The following is a 17,881-nucleotide window of genomic DNA, read 5'->3' as shown; positions in this document are numbered from 1 at the left end:
ATCTGAATAGTTTATGACTCGTGACCATTTTGGTTATTCCAGATCTGAGGTGGGGACAAGATGTTGAAATACAAGATCAATCTATTTAATCCAGTAAAGATTTAAAGCAAAGTGAATTTCTGCTTTTGTTTTCTCGGTCATGCAAATAAGAGGCAATAGGGTGTAGTCATTAAAAGCCTGGGCTTTGAAGTCAGAAATGGATTTGGATCTTGGTTCTACCACCTAGATGCTCTGAGGAAAGCAGAATAGAGGAAGCAGTTGAGGAGGAAGGGTGATAACAAAAGTGAGAAATTGGTTAGGAAGCAACTGTAGAAGAGAGTAATGCTGGTCAGCGTAGACTGTGATGGCAACAGAGGAAGTTATATGGTTATATTTGGAATGTATTTTGAAGGTAGAGCTGACAGGATTGCCTTATGGATTATGTCTTGGGAGAGCAGGTGAGGGGAGATGCAGCTTTCAAGGATGACTACTAGGTTTTTAACCCAACAGTTGATGAATGATAGAGACAAAGAGCAGCAGATTTGAGGGCAGCAAGGGGCAGGAATCAGGACTTTTATTCACATGGTCAAATAAAAATATTCTCTTTGAATATGCAAAAAAAAAAAAGGAAAAGATTGAATGCAATCATTTAGTTGATAGAAAAAAGATCTAAGTACTGAGCTTTGAGATACACTACAGTATTTAGAACTTGGGAAGGAAAGCAAAATCCATCAAAATAGACTGAAAAGGCACAGTTGGTGAGATAGAAGGAAAGCAAGAGAATGTTAGCACTCTTGGAAGAAGAAATGATCTTTGTCAAATGCTGCTGAGAGATCAAGTGAGGTCAAGACTAAGAAATGACCATTAGGATTGGCCTGATGAAGGTGACCTTGACAAAGGAAATCTCCGAAAGTAAGTAGGAGATAAAAAGCTGATGCATGTTGGGGATGTTGGTTGAGGAAAGGATGTGAGGTGACAAAGTGGAGAAAGCAAGTAAGATAACTTTTTTGAGATAGAAGAGCAGAGAAGTAAGGTAGTATCTAGAAGTGAATGTGGGGTTGAAGATGTTTTTAAAGGATGTTTTATAATATCCACTAGATGCTTTATGTAATATCTACTAGAGAAAAAAATGACACAAATAAGAGACAGGATAAGTAAAGGAACAAGATCTTCGTGAACAAATGAGGATTGAACCAGTGCCCAACGTTGGGCTTGAATAGGAACAGAAATAACTTCATATATTCAGTACTCTTCAAGGTAGAGTATGTGATTATAAATACGGGTGGATTTGTAGATTCAGTTGGTGGTAGAAAAATGAAATAGTAATTCTGATTGCCTCTGTTTATCATTAAAATAAGAAACAAGTCATTATCTAAAGGGGGTTACAGTATAAAATTTTATGTGATTTTTTTTTTAAGCTAAAAAATGAGATTTAAAGAAATGTGTTCTGGTGACTTGCTTCAGGAAGTGTTTCCAGGTCCCCTGGGACAGGCAGTCATTTTCTTGGCCCTTAGTCAACTCCGAGAAGACTATTCTATTTATAGAGTCTGAGCTCCTAAGCCTCTATATCATGGCATGTAACATCCTCCAGGAGCTAACCCCTGCCTGTCCTGTTCTGTCACACTCTCCCATTACTCTCCCCTGTTCCTCCTTGCTCTCTTCCCTCTAAGATCATCATCCTACTGGTCTTTTCACATCACAGTACCTTTGTTCACAGTGTGCCTTCTGCCTGTTTTGCTTTGACCACCCTCTTTTGTTTTCCACTTATCCTCAATCCTGAGTTTAGGCAAGACTTTGGGAAGTCTTCTCTGATTTCATTCAGAATAAATGAGGTTCCTTTGAACCTTACTCTGTTAAAATTATTTGTTTTCTTTCTTTCTCCCCACTAAATTATGTGCTTCATGAGCTCAGGCATGGGATATGGTATCTACCTTTTGGTAAATATTGCCAGGACTTAAGTGACTTCAGTGTCTTAATTTTTACTGCTTGGTTTATCACCATAATAACAAAATGGGAAGTAGTGGTAATCTCCATAGTAAGCTACATTGATAACCACACCTTTTTAGTAGCTCCCACAGAATTGCAAAATTATTGATTTGACCCTGCTGATATGATAAGATAAAGATGAATAACCTTCTCTCTCCTGTCTCACTTTTCTAGTGTGAAGAGTGGCCAGATTCGGAATCTGGAGTCTGCCCGTGTCTCAATGGTTGGCCAAGTCAAACAGTAGGTTTTATTTGCCCCCCGCCTTGCGTTGGTTAGAGGCTGAAACATAGTGAGGAATTATATATTGCTTTTTTGGTCATACATCTATTCTACCATGTTGGTGAATACCTTCATTATTTTAGATAATTTTTATAAGAGAACTCAGTTTGGCCAGTTGTATAGATTTTCTCTTCTTTTTTTTCTTTTTTTTTTGCAGAAATCCCAAAGCCAAATAATGTCTTCTGTATCAGCGGTTTCCAACCTTTTTGCACCAAGAACTGGTTTCATGGAAGACAATTTTTCCATGGACTGGCAGGCGGGGGGGACAGTTTAGGGATTATTCAAGCAGATTACACTTACTGTGTACTTTATTTCTATTATTATTACATCAGCTCCACCTCAGATCATCAGGCATATTAGATCCTGGAGGTCGGGGACCCCTGTTCTATATAATAATGGATTACCTTATTAGCACAACTATAGGTGTTGAAAGATGAAGAATACCAGAGAAAGGGCATTAAGTGTTCACTCTGGTGCTGACAGCCATGGTTTCATTCTGGTAACAGTCTCCTAAGCCAAACCTAGTTGTGAGGAAATCACGTTATAAAAAGCTTTGGCATAGCCTGAGTGAAAGTCAGATCCTAAGGGTGAGCTAAGATTGTTTATTATTTAACTTCTCCGGTGGCTTAGATGGTAAAGAATCTGCCTGCAATGTGGGAGACCTGGGTTTGATCCCTGGGTTGGGGAGATCCCCTGGAGAAGGAAATGACAACCCACTCCAGTATTCTTGCCTGGAGAATTCCATGGACAGAGAAGAGCTGGGCGGGCTACAGTCCATGTGATCACAAAGAGTTGGGCATGACTGAGCAACTAACACTTGACTTCAAAAGATTATTTAGCCCAGTTGATCCTCCTAGATAGGGTTACGTGAGTCCTGGGTATTGTTTTGTAGTCACAAAACAAACTTCAGGTGAATTGGGAAAAGGTTGCCCACCAGGACAGATAGGGAGTACAAGGGTTGATGAAAATGATAATGGCATTATTAAATGCCTGCTCTTTGCCAGGCATTGTGCAAGGCATTTTATATACACTATGTAATTTTAAAACCTTGTATAATGGAAAATTCTCTAACATACACAAATCGAATAATAGAATGATCCCAATGTACCCATTACCCACCTTCAACAGTTATGAACTCATGTTTCATCTGTGCCCCTATTTATTTCCCCTAAGGACAAAATATTTTGGAAAAAATTTCAGATACAATTTCCTTTGCAAAATTTTAGTATGCTCCAAAAGGTAAGGATACTTTAAGCACAGTCACAAGACCAGTATCACACCTAAAAAAAATTAACAATTCCTTAATATCATCAAATGTCTTTAGTATCTACTTATCTGATTGTCTTAATTTTTTTTTTAGTTCAAACCAGAACTATAATAGGAATTTATACATAGCAGTTGATTGATAAATCTCTTAAGTATCTTTTAATCTATAGGCTACCCTTCTGTCTCTCTTTTTTCCCCTGGCAATTTATTTGTTGAGGAAACCTGGTTGTTTGCTCTGTAGAATCTTCCACAATCTGGATTTGCTGATTGATTCCTCAAGGTGTAATTTAACATGTTCCTTTATTCCTTGTATTTTCTGTAAATTGTTAGTTAGGTCAGAGGTTTGATCAAATTCAGATTTGTTTTTTTGTTATTTTGGTTTTTTATTTGTTCACAAAGAATCCGCCTGCAATGCAGGAGGTGTGTGCTGGAGACTTGGGTTCAATCCTTGGGTTAGGAAGATCCCCTGGAGAAGGAAATGACAACCCGCTCCAGAATTCTTGCCTGGGAAATACCATGGACAGAGGAGTATGGTGGGCTCCAGTCCATGGGGTCACAATAGAGTCAGATAAAACTAAACAACTAAATAGCAACAGCAATAGGTGATTTTGTGTACTGACTGCTCTCAGGAAGCACATAATATCTGGTTGTCTTTTTTTTTTTTAGTATTAGTAGCCATTGATGATAACTACCTGTATTCATTCATTGATTTCATTCATTCATTTGCACTATCTCATTTAATCCTTACAATACCTCTTCAAGGTAACTGTTGTTTTATATGGGAGGAAATGGAAGTTCAGAAAGGTAAAGTGACTTTCCCAGGATCACATAGCTAATGAATGATAGACCTCATATTCTTAGAACTCAAACTCCTATGTATTTGACTTTAAGGCCTACATGATGGATTTTATATCCAAAAGAACAGTTTAAGTAGTAATATCTGGCAGGCACAATGCAGAGGCTTTAAATAAGCTGTGAGACTGCTCATTTTTCAATGCTTGAATATTTTGAGATCTGATTTGTTTAAGCAATGAAGAGTTACATGGCTTGTATTCAGGTAGTTCAGTTATCTTTACATTTTTATTTCAAGTGATGTTTTCTCTAAATATGTAAAACTGTGTATGTAAAAATCTGCATTTTAAGTGTCACTTAGATGTCCACTGGAACCTTCCTGCCCTTCTTGATCTAGTTATAATTCCCTTTAACCTCCCAATTTACTGCTGTGGAAGCCCAAAGCACAAATTGTTTCGTTAATACTTTGAGCTAATTGTGAAACTTGACACCTCACGCTCTTAAGAAAATTCCCACTTAACAAAACACTTGTGAACATATACATCACTGAAGGTTTGGTAGAGAAGACAGAAGTTACCATTCTTAAAAAAATCTACAACCGAAGTTTGACTGACCCTTTAGTTTGTCCCAGTCTCTCTTTATCTTGCTTGTACTCTCTCCTCGTCTCCCTTCTCCTTTTTCAAGAGCAAAATGACAAATTATCATGAAGAACAGACCTCGGCCCTAGCTGCTACCTAGGCTCTTGAGGTTTTACTTTTAACACCTGTCAATGTATTTTTGTTCAACGAGTTCTCTTTAAAAGAAATTATGGTACCAGCTGTTCCTATAATAATTTTTCTACCTAATTATATAAAATAAAGAGATATTATTTTTAGATGAAAAACAACAATAACTGGTTGGATCAGATGCATGAATCTCTAAGGTTTATCTGGCCTTGGATATTGTAATTGCCAGTTTCTGTCAGCTAATTAAAAGTGGGGGCCTTTTACCAATCTGTTTCAGCCTTGTTGTACTATAAACAGGGTACAGTAGAAAAACACCATGCTTTATAATTGGGCCTGGATCTGCCTCCCAGCCTCATCCACTCATGAGCTAAGTGATCCTGGACAATTTTTTAACTCTTCAGAGCTATTTTAAGGGATTACTATGAGGATTATATAAGATAATGCCAATAAAACTCTTGTCACCATGCCTCAGGAAATGGTTACTACCTTCTATGGGTCAATAGTAGCTCAGACGGTAAAGCATCCGCCTGCAATGCGGGAGACCTGGGTTCAATCCCTGGGTGGGGAAGATCCCCTGGAAAAGGAAATGGCAACCTACTCCAGTGGACTGGAGAACCCCGTGGACCATGGATTGTGGATCATGGATTGGCAGGTCACAGTCCTTCAGGTCATAAAGAGTTGGACATGACTGAGTGACAAAACATGCATTGGTGCAAGAACCAGAAACCAGCCCTTGGAGTATAGTCAAATGTTGGTCATGACCTTCTACAACCCTGGTCTACTTTTGTATACTTTTAAATGCACATTTTTCACACCCTCCTCCCGGAACATTGTTAAGTTTTAACTAGTATTTGATTATAAAAAGCCATAAATATCAACTCCTCTAAGGTAATTTATGTATAGAAGAGAGGTGTGTGATAGCACTTTTTTTTTTTTAATACCTAGGTGTGAAGGAATTACAAGTCCAGAAGGCTCAAAGTCTATAGTGGAAGGAATCATAGAGGAAGAAGAAGAAGATGAAGAAGGAAGTGAGTCAGTAAACAAGAGGAAAAAGGAAGATGACATGGAGGTGAGTGAAAGTCAGTATTCTTAGAAGGATGGGATAGTGTGTAAGATGGGGAAAGGAAGGTGACATTCATTAGATATTTTAAGGGACAAAGATACTATCATAATAGATACTTAGATTAACTGTAAGATATAAAGCACTTCTTTTTTCTTTTTACAATCCAGGTCTTTATTTTTACACCCAAAATGCCATGAACATAGGGAATGGGCTTCAAGAGTTCACGCTCCTTTCCATTGGTCCTCATTAAGTGTGCTTCTCTGGGTGGAGCAGGCTGGTGCTTCAGCTGAACCCAAGGCCCTTTCTCTTTGACTTCCTTCTTTTTCTGATCATTTCCTTCACACATTTCAGGAAGCTGTCGGCTCTTAGAGTGCCTGATATGCTCCATACGCACCTTAATTCTCTTGGCAAGAATCTTGCCCTTGTTTATTTACAATGATGCCAACAGCATGCTGGATAACCCTGTAGACTCTCCCAGTTTTGCTCTGGTAACATTTATCGGGCATTCCTTTTTGAATAGTACCCATTCCCTTGATATCCTTGATATCCCTTGATAGCCATTCCCTTGTAGTATCACCCTTCTTGTAGATTTGCGTGTATGTGGCCAAAGGCACAACTCCAAGTTTTCTAAAAGACCTAGAGAACATGTAGCAGGTGCCCCTTCTCTTTCTTTTTGTGTTGGTCATTTTGGCGAATTACTAGAAGATGGTGGTTCTGGCTGAAAGCATAAAGCACTTCTTGATAACTCTGACAAATTGGAACATAAAACTCACAGTATTACCCTGCCTCAGGAGAACTGCTCTCTCATCAGGCCCTTTCTCACCTCCACTTCTGTTCCTGTGGTTTATCTCATGAAAAAATCCCATTTCCTACCACCAGTCTACACAAAACCGATCAGATCCTACCCATCTTTCAGGGTGTATCTCCTTGGGAAGCTTTCCGACCTCAGTTTATATTAGTCCCTCTGCAGTATAGCACTGAGAGTCTGTAGGACACAACTCAGCACTTTCTTTTCCGAAGTTGTGACTGCCATAGAACTGATTTTCTTAAGCCACACTCATAATATATGGTTTTCTAATAGTCATCCCTGTAATCAGGTTCAGTGTCCTCTAATAGCAAGCATTGTCTCCCCCCAAAAATAACCTATGTATTTGGAGGGGAGGAACTGATATTATGTGTGAATTTCCCGCAACATAGAGCTTAAGGTTGTGTGCATAGTAAGTGTTCTGTGACAACTTGCTGAGCAACTGATTTGAGGATGGTAGTGGGAAGGGGTGCTTTTTCTGATACGTGATTAGTGAGTGTGAGCCACAGACTTTCAGGGACGGATTATGAATATCTTACTAATGACAGGGAATGGACTCAGTGTACACCACATATTCCTTTGCATTTGGAGATGCTGGTGTCAGCAAGGAGGAGAGTACATTTTTAAAAAACAGTATTTTTAATTTAGTGAGGATCTTTTTGTCATCTTTAAGATAATACTTTGTACCTTTTTGGAGTTCACAAAATTATGAATAATGGGTGATCAGTTTGCTCTCCCACAGTCTGTGAGATGAGGAGAGAGCTTTTCTCACATGTTAACAGTATAGAAACAGACTCAAGAGATGAAGAGACTTGTCCAAGGTAATCAAATAGTGTTTAGTGGATTTGAGACTCTGATACAAATAGTCAGTTACTTTTTCCCTTTTGTGTGCTAGGATCTATACTGAATGATTCACATTAACAACTCTAGTTCTCATTTTGGCTCTGCATTATAAATATTAACAGTTTTGCAACTCAGATGCAGATACTTGCCTATGGTCACATGTAAATGTTAGTGCTAAAACACATTCAGATCCTCTGAATTTTAATTCCAACTCATTTTTTTCTTATCATTTTTATACGCCCTAATATGTGGGGTTTTATGAACTCCAGCAGTTCTGTTATGAGGGCAAACTGAGGCACATCAGTCAGTGAGGAACTTAGCTAGACAGTCTCCGCCTGAGGGAGGACACAGAGAAACCCCCGGAGTCAAAGCTTCTTGCAGCTAGTGGATAAGTCCTGGAAATCTAAGGCACAGCGTAGTAATTATAGGCAACAATACAGTAAGATAAAATTCAGAGTTGCTAAGCGACTAGATCTTAACTGTTCCCACCACAGATAAATGATACTTATGTGACATGATAGGGGTGGTTACCACGCTATGGTGGTAATCACTGCAGTGTATACATGTGTCAAATCAACATGTTGTACACCTTCAACAGTGTTGTATGTCACTGATATTGCAATAAAGGAAAAATAAATAAAAATGATGGAGGTAATGTTAGTAATGCCAACTAAATGTAGCAACAACAACACAAAAAACCAGGCACAGCTTCTTAGGGGCATCTCTGTTTAGTACAGTATAAAAAGTTGTGTTTGAAATGGCCCTGAGACATACATAAGAGGTCAGTTGCATCCATTCTGTTCTGTAAAAGAAAACAAGCTATACATTTTTATTGGGGATGAGGGGACTCTAATATATAATGGTTAAAATACAGGGAAAAAATGGGAAAATATTATTTTGGTTCTTGAATAAGCTTCAGTTGTCCAAGAGATGTTTCTTTATGCATAAATCTCATTTTAAAAACTGCTTTATTGAAAAGTTTGTAAGAACCTACAACTTTATTTTATAGTTGCAGGTTCTTATTATATTTAGGCTTTAATCCATTTGAGTTCATTTTTATATACTATCCAACTTCATTCTTTTGCATGTGGGTATTCAGTTTCCCCAGCACTGTTTTTTGAAAAAACTGTCATTTCCCCCATTGAATGATCTCAGCATCCTTATCAAAGATCACTTCACCATATATGTGAGGTTTATTTCTGGGTTCTTGAGCTTATTCCATTGCTCTATTTGTCTATCTTTATACCAGTACTGTGCTGTTTTGATTACTGTAACTTTGTAATATATTTTGAAATAGAGTATGAGTCTTCCAGTTTTGTTCACCTTTATTAAAATTGTTTTGGTGTTTGGGATCCCTTAATATCCATATGAATTTTATGGATAAATTAATAAATATTAATCCCTTAATATTCCATATGAATTTTAGGATAAATTTTTCTATTTTTGCAAACAACGCCATTGGAATTTTGAAAGTGATTGTGTTAAATCTACAAATCACTTTGGGTAACATGAACATCTTAACCATCTGGTGATCTTTAACACAATATATGCTGTCTCATGTTCACTTCTGGATTTTCATATTGTGGTTGATGTGGTATTCCAGTTACTTATTTCAGTTATAATATTTCAAAATTTACATGATGCAAAAAAGTGTAGAGAACATTTTATTTGTTTGTTCAGCTTGTATTTAATGAGCACATACTCTGTGCCATCTACTTTATATTGAGATTTAACAGATTTTGTTATATTTGGTCATTTCCTTTTTAAAATTACTATTTAAATTATATATAAATTACTGTTTATATAAACATACATATGGAGAAGGAAATGGCAACCCACTCTAGTATTCTTGCCTGGAGAATTCCATGGACAGAGAAGCCTGGTGGGCTACAGTCCATGAGGTTGCAAAGAGTCGGACACAACTGAGCATGCTCACACACTAGCATAATGTTTACATCGTATCATTGTCATATATAAAAATATAAGAAAAAATATTTTATCAACATATTTTCAGTTTTCCCTTCTAGTTCATTCTCAAAGCATACATATTTTTCCAGTAGTAATCCTAACTTAGGTGACATGTTGTACTCTGCTTCTTTCACTTAATGTTATGTCATAAGCGTTTTTCCATACTGCAGTGTGTTTTTTGTAGTTATTCTTTTGATAATGTGTTACTGCCAGATGAGTATAAGAAGCTCAATCTTGGCTGTGATCTTAAGAAAGTTTCTTAGGTTCACTGAAACTAATAAAAGTAAAAAGTATACTTCTAATCATCTAAACATGCAAGTACAATAATAACTTATGTCACAAGGCTGTTATAAGGATTAAATGTATATTAAAATGTCTGGGACATGGTAAGCCCTTAATATGTACTAGTTTCTTTCCCTTTCCTTTTCCCAAGGACCTAGTTTTTATCCTGTTCCTCCTGCCCTCAGAGACTCAAAACTTGCTCTTACTCTTCCAGACCAAGAAAGACCATCCATACACTTGGAGAATTGAACTGGCAAAAACAGAAAAATACTGGGATGGCTGGTTCCGAGGCTTATCCAATCTCTTTCTTAGTTGTCCTATTCCTAAATTGTTGCTCCTGGCTGGTAAGTGTGCATGTGTATGTATTAGTCAGCCTGGGATGCCATAACCAAATACTGGGTGGCTTAAACAATTCTGGAAGCTGTAAGTCTGAAATAAAGGTTCCAGCCTGTCAAGTTCTAGCTTTCTTACTGGCTTGCAAACAGCCACCTTCTCACTATGTTCTTATGTGGCAGAGTGTGTGAGAGCAAGCTGTCTGGTGTTTATTCTTATAAGGATACTAATCTTGTCTTATGAGGGCTCTATCTTTGTGACCACATTTAACCTTAATTACTTCCTCATTTAACCTTAATTACCTTCATATCGCCAAAAGTGGTCCCATTGTGAATTAGGGTTTCATCATATAAATTTTTGGCGGCGGGGGGGGGGGGGGGGGAGGTGGACACAAGTCAGTCCCTAGCAGTGTATGTATTTGTCATCTCAGTATGTCTTTGTTAAAAGTGTTTACCATACAGGTGGCAACTTCCAAAGTGAAATACCATCCTTACTCATTTGTGCCCTTTCTCCTTCCTTTGACAAATCCATAACTAACTAAGCATGAGCATCCACCAGGGATGACCTAATTCTGGCCTGGTCTCTGTACCTGGTCAAACCCAAGTCCTTCTCCTTGAGTGGTATAAGGATATTCTGAGTAAAAAGGAAATTTAAAAAGTAAAACCTGTTTTCAGAAAGCAGCTTGAACAAGCAAAGTGATTATGGGAAACCTCAGCCTTGAAAGCTTCATGTGGTGAGACTGTACCCTCAGGAAGTTAGGATTGGCATTAACATGAATTGAGAATGTCATCATGTTTGCCACTTTGTAACAATTTTTACTTCATAACAGCAAAACCTATTTCATACAGCCTTTTCAAGTAAGTTACTTGTGGATTCTCTTATTTTATTCTAGGTGTTGATAGATTGGATAAAGACCTGACTATTGGCCAAATGCAAGGTAAGTTATGAAGAAATTACATTCCTAGGTCTCCTGAGGGCAGAGAAATGGGCAAAGTCATGTGGAAATTTTCTGTCTAAAAATGGGAATTATATTACCACATAGACCTCAGAGTTGTAAGAATTAAAGTGATGCAGTGTCTTTGAAAGGGGCATTATAAAGTACTGTGTGCAGATATATTATGAAAGGAGATATTCTGAATACTGGTCAGTATTTTTATTATTGTTAGAACTCTTAGGAAAGGGAAAGGTCCAAGATAACCCAGATATAAAAAGATACAAGTTCTGTTTAGAAGACAACATAATGAGGTGGTAAAAGCAAGGACTCTGCGGTTGGGAGAACTGTGTTTGAGTACTACTTCTTTCCTACTAATTTTTTTTCACCCTGGGAAAGTTACTTGACCTGCCTTAGCTTTAATTTTCTCAATCTGTAGAATGAGAAAATTGATGGCAGCCTCACAGGGATTGTGAGGTGTAATGAGTAGGAAGGTGACATGTGCTCAAGTTTAGGTGTGTTGGCCAGATGACTGTGGAGGCAGTGGAACCAATTTCATGGAAGCTCGTGGCTTTCGTACAGATGAAAGGCTTGGTGAGGGTGAAGTCAATAGGCATTGGCAGCTTTGGGTTATAAGAAAAAAAGTGCCAACTCCAGGGCCAAGGTTAAGCAGATTCTGTTCTTGACTTTCCTTCTTTTCTACTTACTCTCCCTGGGCAATGTCATGGTTCCCATTTACACTCTGATAACTCACAAAGCTAAACCTCTGACTCGTCTCATACCTCTCTCCCGAGGTCCAGACCTGGACCATGTATCAAACCTGCTGGATATCTCTGCTTGGATGTCTCATGGCCTTGATGACCAGGGGTGGGTTTCATATTCTTTGGTCTCCTTAGAGATCTTGCTTTATCAGTCATCTCTGTCCACTCTTAATAAAATGATCACATTTGTTTGAGCTTACAGTGTTATACAGGACAGTGTGAAAAAGTGTTTAGTACTGTCTGGAACATAGTTAAGCACTCAGTAACTTATTATTGTAATAATTAATCTCAAAATCTTTAATTTACAAATCCCTTAATGATAAGGCCCCCACTTACATCTCCAGCCTCATTGTTAACTCTCATGAGCACCATGCCAAAGTTTATCTTCTCAGGCAGGAGCAAATACCATTTCATCCTCCGTTTCTTTGTGTAAGTTACTTTTTCTATGTGGGAAGCCTTCCTGGATCCCTGTTTTATTGCAAAGGCCCAATTCCTGTGTTTTTCCAGTTCCATGTGCTTAGTGTTATCCTAGGAACTACATGCTGCATTAAAATCTGACTTTTATGTTTTGCTCTCCCACTAGACTATAGCGTAAACAGGAACTGTTTCTTTCTATGTGTCTGGCCCAAAGTAAATGCATATTAAGTAGGTGCAGAAGGAAGAAGTGAAGGGAAATGATTTGCTCAAGGTTACAATGTCAGGTATTACCATCTTCCTCACAGGCTTGTTAACTGGGTCCAGACTGTTGGGGTGGGGTGATGGGGAGGTCCTGGCCTGCTAGCATGACCTGTGAGGCTGCAGAGACGGTAAGGAGAGGACCATTTCAGTCCTTGAGGTGGCTTTGGTTTATATCTTCCCCAGGGAAGTTCCAGATGCAGGTCCTGCCCCAGTGTGGCCACGCGGTCCATGAGGATGCTCCAGACAAGGTGAGCGTGGTGCTGGATGCCTGTAAAAGGGCCACTGTGAGAGTAACTGTGGATCTCACAGAAGACAGCATGAGCCCCTGAGTCAGCCTGTGTTGCCTGCAGCAGCTGCTGTGGGGCCTACACACATGCAGTTTCACCAGCCCCCCAGACCTTCCCTGACAGCTGCTTTTGGTCTTACCTTTCTGTGTATGGGCTGAGGAGCTACTGGCACCCTGCTGTTTTACCCAGGGCCCCGTGGTTAAGATGGAGAAGGGAATAGCAACCCACTCCAGTATTCTTGCTTGGAGAATCCCATGGACAGAGAGGAGCCTCCTCCATGGGGTCGCAAAGAGTCGGACACGATTGTGGTTAAGATTGTAAGCTGTACTTCTCCATTATCCGCAAAAGCCAGGTGGAAGAAGGAATAACTGTGGTAGACACTGCTCCCTAAAACACACGCACAGTTAGGAATTAATATGTGCTCCTCCTTTAGGAAAAAAGTGCTTTGTAACTCTACAGGGATAACTAAGCCTTCACATCATTCCTCTTGACTTTTCTGGAGCCATCCCTGCAGGACTCAGGTCCTTTTGCTTTCAGGCTTCCCACAACTGCAGGACCGTGAGTCCACTATAACGCCTTAACTTCCAACAGAAGCCCATAGGGCCTACAAGGCTGAACCCTGTAGCTACCCTTAACATGGCCTGGAATCTCTCTCCCTTTTCCAGGTAGCTGAAGCTGTTGCCACTTTCCTGATTCGGCACAGGTTTGCAGAGCCTATCGGTGGATTCCAGTGGTAAGGAAGTACAAAGATTTAAAGAGCCCAGCAATACCCCAACAAAGAGATATTTGCAAGGTTGTAAATATCTCTGCCTTGCCCCTGCCTGGTTTAGGTCACCATGCCTTTCTTCTTCCTCCTCAACACAGAGCCCAGCGTGTGTGTTTCTGCAAAGCCGTGGTTAGTTCTTTCCGTGTGCTCTGGTCCAGTGAGTTGTTGCTAAACTGACATTAAACGGTGCCTAGTCCCCTACCCCTTTTGTGATGTGTACTTTTTCTTGAGATGCCCCTTCCTGTGGAGGCTGGGATGGGAATTGTCGATTTCCGGGCTCTTAGAAAAATTCTATATGCCTTCTCCTGCCCTGCTGTTGAGGAAGGTGAGGCAGACCTTGAGGCTATGTAGAGATCTGGAGCAGGATTTCCAACCTCAGCACTGTTAAACATTTGAGGCAGGTAATCCTTTGTGGTGGTGGGGCTATTCTGTGCAGTGTAGCATGATGAACAGTATCCTGGACTTTACATACTAGGAACCAGTGGCACCCTCTCAACACACACAGTTGTGACAAGCAAAAATGTTCCTAGATTTTACCTAATGTCTTAAGGGAGGCAAAGTTATTCCCATTTGGGAACCACTGGTCTAGAGGAAAAAGGATGCCTCTCATCTTAGGAAATTTTTTGTTGGATTAGGAGACACAGTAGATTTCTTTGAGGAGGAGAAGGAGGAGGAAGAGAGACGTGGTGACCCAAACCACATGGTCCTGGTCCCACCTCACGGAGCTCCCACTCTTTGCTGCAGAAGGCCCCATCCTCACAGAGCCCCACAGGCCATATGAAGAGTTCGTGCCTGCCAGTTGGAAAATCTCTTTTCTGATTCTGATGATGTTCCAAGGGAACTTGTTCCCCACCCTAAGAAAGTTTGAAGAAAAAATGTTGAAGAAATAAATACAGTTTCTACATCAGGGAGTTCTGAATGCCAGGGCCTAAGCAGTGTGGATGACAGAGCAAGGTGGGCATTGAAAATGATGACAGGAGCCTGGTACAGTGAGCCACAGTGATTCCCTGATGTCAAACCACCCCTCAAGCAACTGGCCATTCATTGATGGATCCCAGGAATCAACAATAAAGACTTAGTTTCTCTCAGTAAGCAGTGCCCAGGGGCCCTGGCCCATTTGGAGCTGTGGTCAGATCAGCTGTACACTGAGAGCACACCCTGTGTCTAGCCCTGGATGGGGCTGAGAAGAGGTGGCGAGATCTGCAAAGGCCTTGGTGATCATTAGGAAGGGCTTCCTGGATGAGACAGGGTAAGCGGGGTAAGCTAGTGACAGTCACATTTGTTTTCCATTCTCTTTCCACTCTTCACAGTGTGTTTCCTGGCTGTTAGTGACCTGCTCTCCTTTCCTCCCTCAACCTTGAGCTCTGTTGTAAATACATCGCACCAGAGGCCACTGTGATGCCGCTGTCTCCTCCTCACCATCCCGCCCGACCATGTGACACCGGCTCCCTGTAGACGGGCATCCCCAGATGTACAAACCCTTTCGTGTATTCCTGCCCAAAGCATTGTTTTCCAGAGCCTTTGATCAACATTGGTCTCCCCAGTCTAAGGCTCCCCAGCTCCTCTCCCTTCCCTGTTGAAGGATAGCTCTTGCCTGTCCTCCCTGCCTTGCCTCGGGTGAAGCCTCCGTCAGAACCGCCGCCCTGGGCCCTCTTCCTAGCATTCGGTAATGTACCTGGGTCCCCTCGTTTGCCCAGGTATAGGAACCTCTGTTCCTTGAGATCGTTCTTGCCATGGTCCTGCCTGCCTCACAGGCTGGACCATGTGCAAGATGGCCTTTATTTTTCCCTCGTAAATACCTTTATTTACGATAAAGTCAGATACCTTTTTATCCCTGTCTTATTCTTCTAGGCTTGGAAGACCCAGAGAGGTCAGGATTTCATCCTTAGGTAGAGGGAGGGGTGGTAGATAGCATCACAAGAAACTAGTCTGAAAAATCAGGCTCAGCCAGTCCAAGCACATGGCCTCCCATCTGTGGAGGGCCCACGTCCCACTCCCACATGTCTGGGCACCTGCCCTGGGCTGAGGCCAGGCTGCTCCAGGGGTCTCTTGAGCCCTCACCTGCCATAGAGCAACCCAGGTTGACTACAGCCCATGCACAAAGCCACAGGCTAAGGCCCGTGGAGTTGTTTTTAAGAAGCAGATTTAACCATTTTCATAGTTGGTCCCTGGAGGTATGCAGAGTGCCCGCTTGCCTTTTCTAGACCCACAGCTTATCTTAGTCGTTTGTGGTTCCCATGTCACCCTTCATAGAAACAGTACAGTCCAGCATCCTCAACATTTGCCCTTTTCCAGCTGCCTCATCACAGCACTTCAGCCTCCCTGCTGCCCAGGCACGCCATTTCCAAGGGTAGGGAGGGGCAGTCTCCTGCAGCCCATCTTTTCTGTGACTGTCTTAGGTGATGCGTAGCCCCCTCCACCTTTTGACCCCACAACTTCCTATCCCTGTCCTAATGCAGGGTTTGAAGTCTGGAACCTTCTTTGTTTCTTTGTTATTTATGACCTTGTTTAAAGAAAATAAATAACTCCCAACCTTTAATCTGGTCTTTCTCTATGGAGTTGTCCTTATTTCTGTTGATCTAGGGGTTGGGGACAGTTCATTGGATTTAGTCACCATAGAGCTCCAGAAGAGCCTGTTTGTTTCCTGAGCCCATCAGCATCTTATGCTCTGCCTGCTCCCCAGAGCCAGAATGCCCATTAGAATGGACAGAGCCAGCCTCCACTGCAGCCAGGGAGAGTAGATTCCAATCCTATCTCTTCCAGTTATGTACTGTGTTGACTTTGGCCTAGAACAGGACAGTCTGTGCACTGTCCACATGACCTTAAGCTCTCAGAGTTTCACATCTGCTAATGCCCAAAGTTTGTCTACAAGTTCAAGCACCTCCTCAACTGTAGACACTTAGGTCTGTCTACTTGTCCAGATGACCAAAAGTCACTCACATTGACCATTCCTAAAGCTGACCTTACCTTCCCCCTAAAACTTGTTCTTTGTCCCATATATCCTAGCTCAGTAGTGATAGGTTCCACCATCTCTCCGCTGGTCTAAACAAGGCAGCCAAAGTGTCCTTGATGGCTTCCTCTCTCACTCATAACTGCTGTCCGTCCTCTGTTCTATGTCGCCTGTCCTTGCCACAGCCCCTCCCCTGACTATTCTCTACACCTTGTTGGAGTCCTCTTCTGAGCAGGTTTTGGAGCTAGGCTGCCTAAATTAGAACCTAAGGCCCATCCCTTACTGGCTGTATGAGATAGCTAAGTACTTTTCTTTCTTTGTGCTTTGGTTTCCTCATCTGAAAAATAGAGGTCAACAGTACTTACCCCATAGGGTCTTGATGACTATACAAGTTAATATAGGTTAACTCTCTCGGTAACTGACATAGGGTAAGCACCTAATAAATAGTTCCTGTCATGTCACTCCCATATTATAGTTAAGACCTTCTTTACTCAGAGTGACCTGTGGTCAGTGGCATTAAGTATCATTTGGAAGTTTGTTCAAGATTTTGGCCTTACCCCAGACCTGTGAGTCAGTGCTGATCTACATTCCAACAAGCACATTATTCTGAGAAGTTCTGGTTTGGATGTTCACTAAATATAGCTGAGTAAAGCCTGAGCTCCCTAGCGGAGAAGAAAAGTCCCTTGTGTGTCCTCTGTTGTGCTTCCACCAGGCCCTTCTGGGGGAGGGAGGGGCCTACTAACGTCTCTTTGCTGGGCTGTTTGCACTCTGTCCGCAGAGGGGCAGCATGGTCAAATGTGTGTTTTTCAGGGACACAAGCCAATTTTGTTCACCAGGTTAAGTCGTAATAATTATCAAAGTTGAGCAGCTAATTCACTTTACACACAACTATTTAATCCTCATGGCAACCCTATGAGGTAGGTGATGTCATTTGACAGGCAGGCATTAGGTCCAAATTCACTGCCTCCTGGACAATATAGGGGACCCTGGGCAGAGGTCATTTTGGTACAGATACCTGGCAAGAGGATGATGACGAGGCTTGATGGATGGAGACTAAGAAACATTCACTTAACTTTATATTAGATACTGTGCTAGTTATATCTTAATCTTTTGAATCCTTGTGAAGTATGGGCATTATTGTTCCCAATTTATTATTATTTTTAAAGTTCACATAAATTGTCATTTTT

The 17,881-nt window shown here is 41.0% G+C and overlaps 1 protein-coding gene and 1 pseudogene across 3 annotated transcripts in view; one reads left to right on the top strand and one right to left on the bottom strand.

The window, feature by feature from the left end:
• PPME1 (protein phosphatase methylesterase 1) overlaps positions 1-17,881 on the top strand; it is a 52,514-nt gene extending 34,633 nt beyond the window's left edge. The window contains exons 8-15 of one of the 3 annotated variants that reach the window (XM_065943891.1): positions 2,140-2,205; positions 5,973-6,096; positions 10,203-10,332; positions 11,214-11,258; positions 12,875-12,939; positions 13,644-13,711; positions 13,809-13,873; positions 15,055-17,881. In XM_065943891.1, the coding sequence (XP_065799963.1) occupies positions 2,140-2,205; positions 5,973-6,096; positions 10,203-10,332; positions 11,214-11,258; positions 12,875-12,939; positions 13,644-13,711; positions 13,809-13,873; positions 15,055-15,143 (652 nt within the window). In that variant the 3' untranslated portion in view covers positions 15,144-17,881. Of the gene's footprint in view, positions 1-2,139; positions 2,206-5,972; positions 6,097-10,202; positions 10,333-11,213; positions 11,259-12,874; positions 12,940-13,643; positions 13,712-13,808; positions 13,946-15,054 lie in introns of those variants that run through there. The other 2 variants (XM_065943892.1, XM_065943893.1) reach the window with 2 other exon arrangements.
• On the bottom strand, positions 6,212-6,776 carry LOC136174498 (large ribosomal subunit protein eL21-like; annotated as a pseudogene).

This window comes from Muntiacus reevesi, chromosome 9 (genome assembly GCF_963930625.1).
Source record: "Muntiacus reevesi chromosome 9, mMunRee1.1, whole genome shotgun sequence".
NCBI classification, from domain to species: domain Eukaryota; kingdom Metazoa; phylum Chordata; class Mammalia; order Artiodactyla; family Cervidae; genus Muntiacus; species Muntiacus reevesi.
This window is presented reverse-complemented; position numbering and strand designations above follow the sequence as displayed.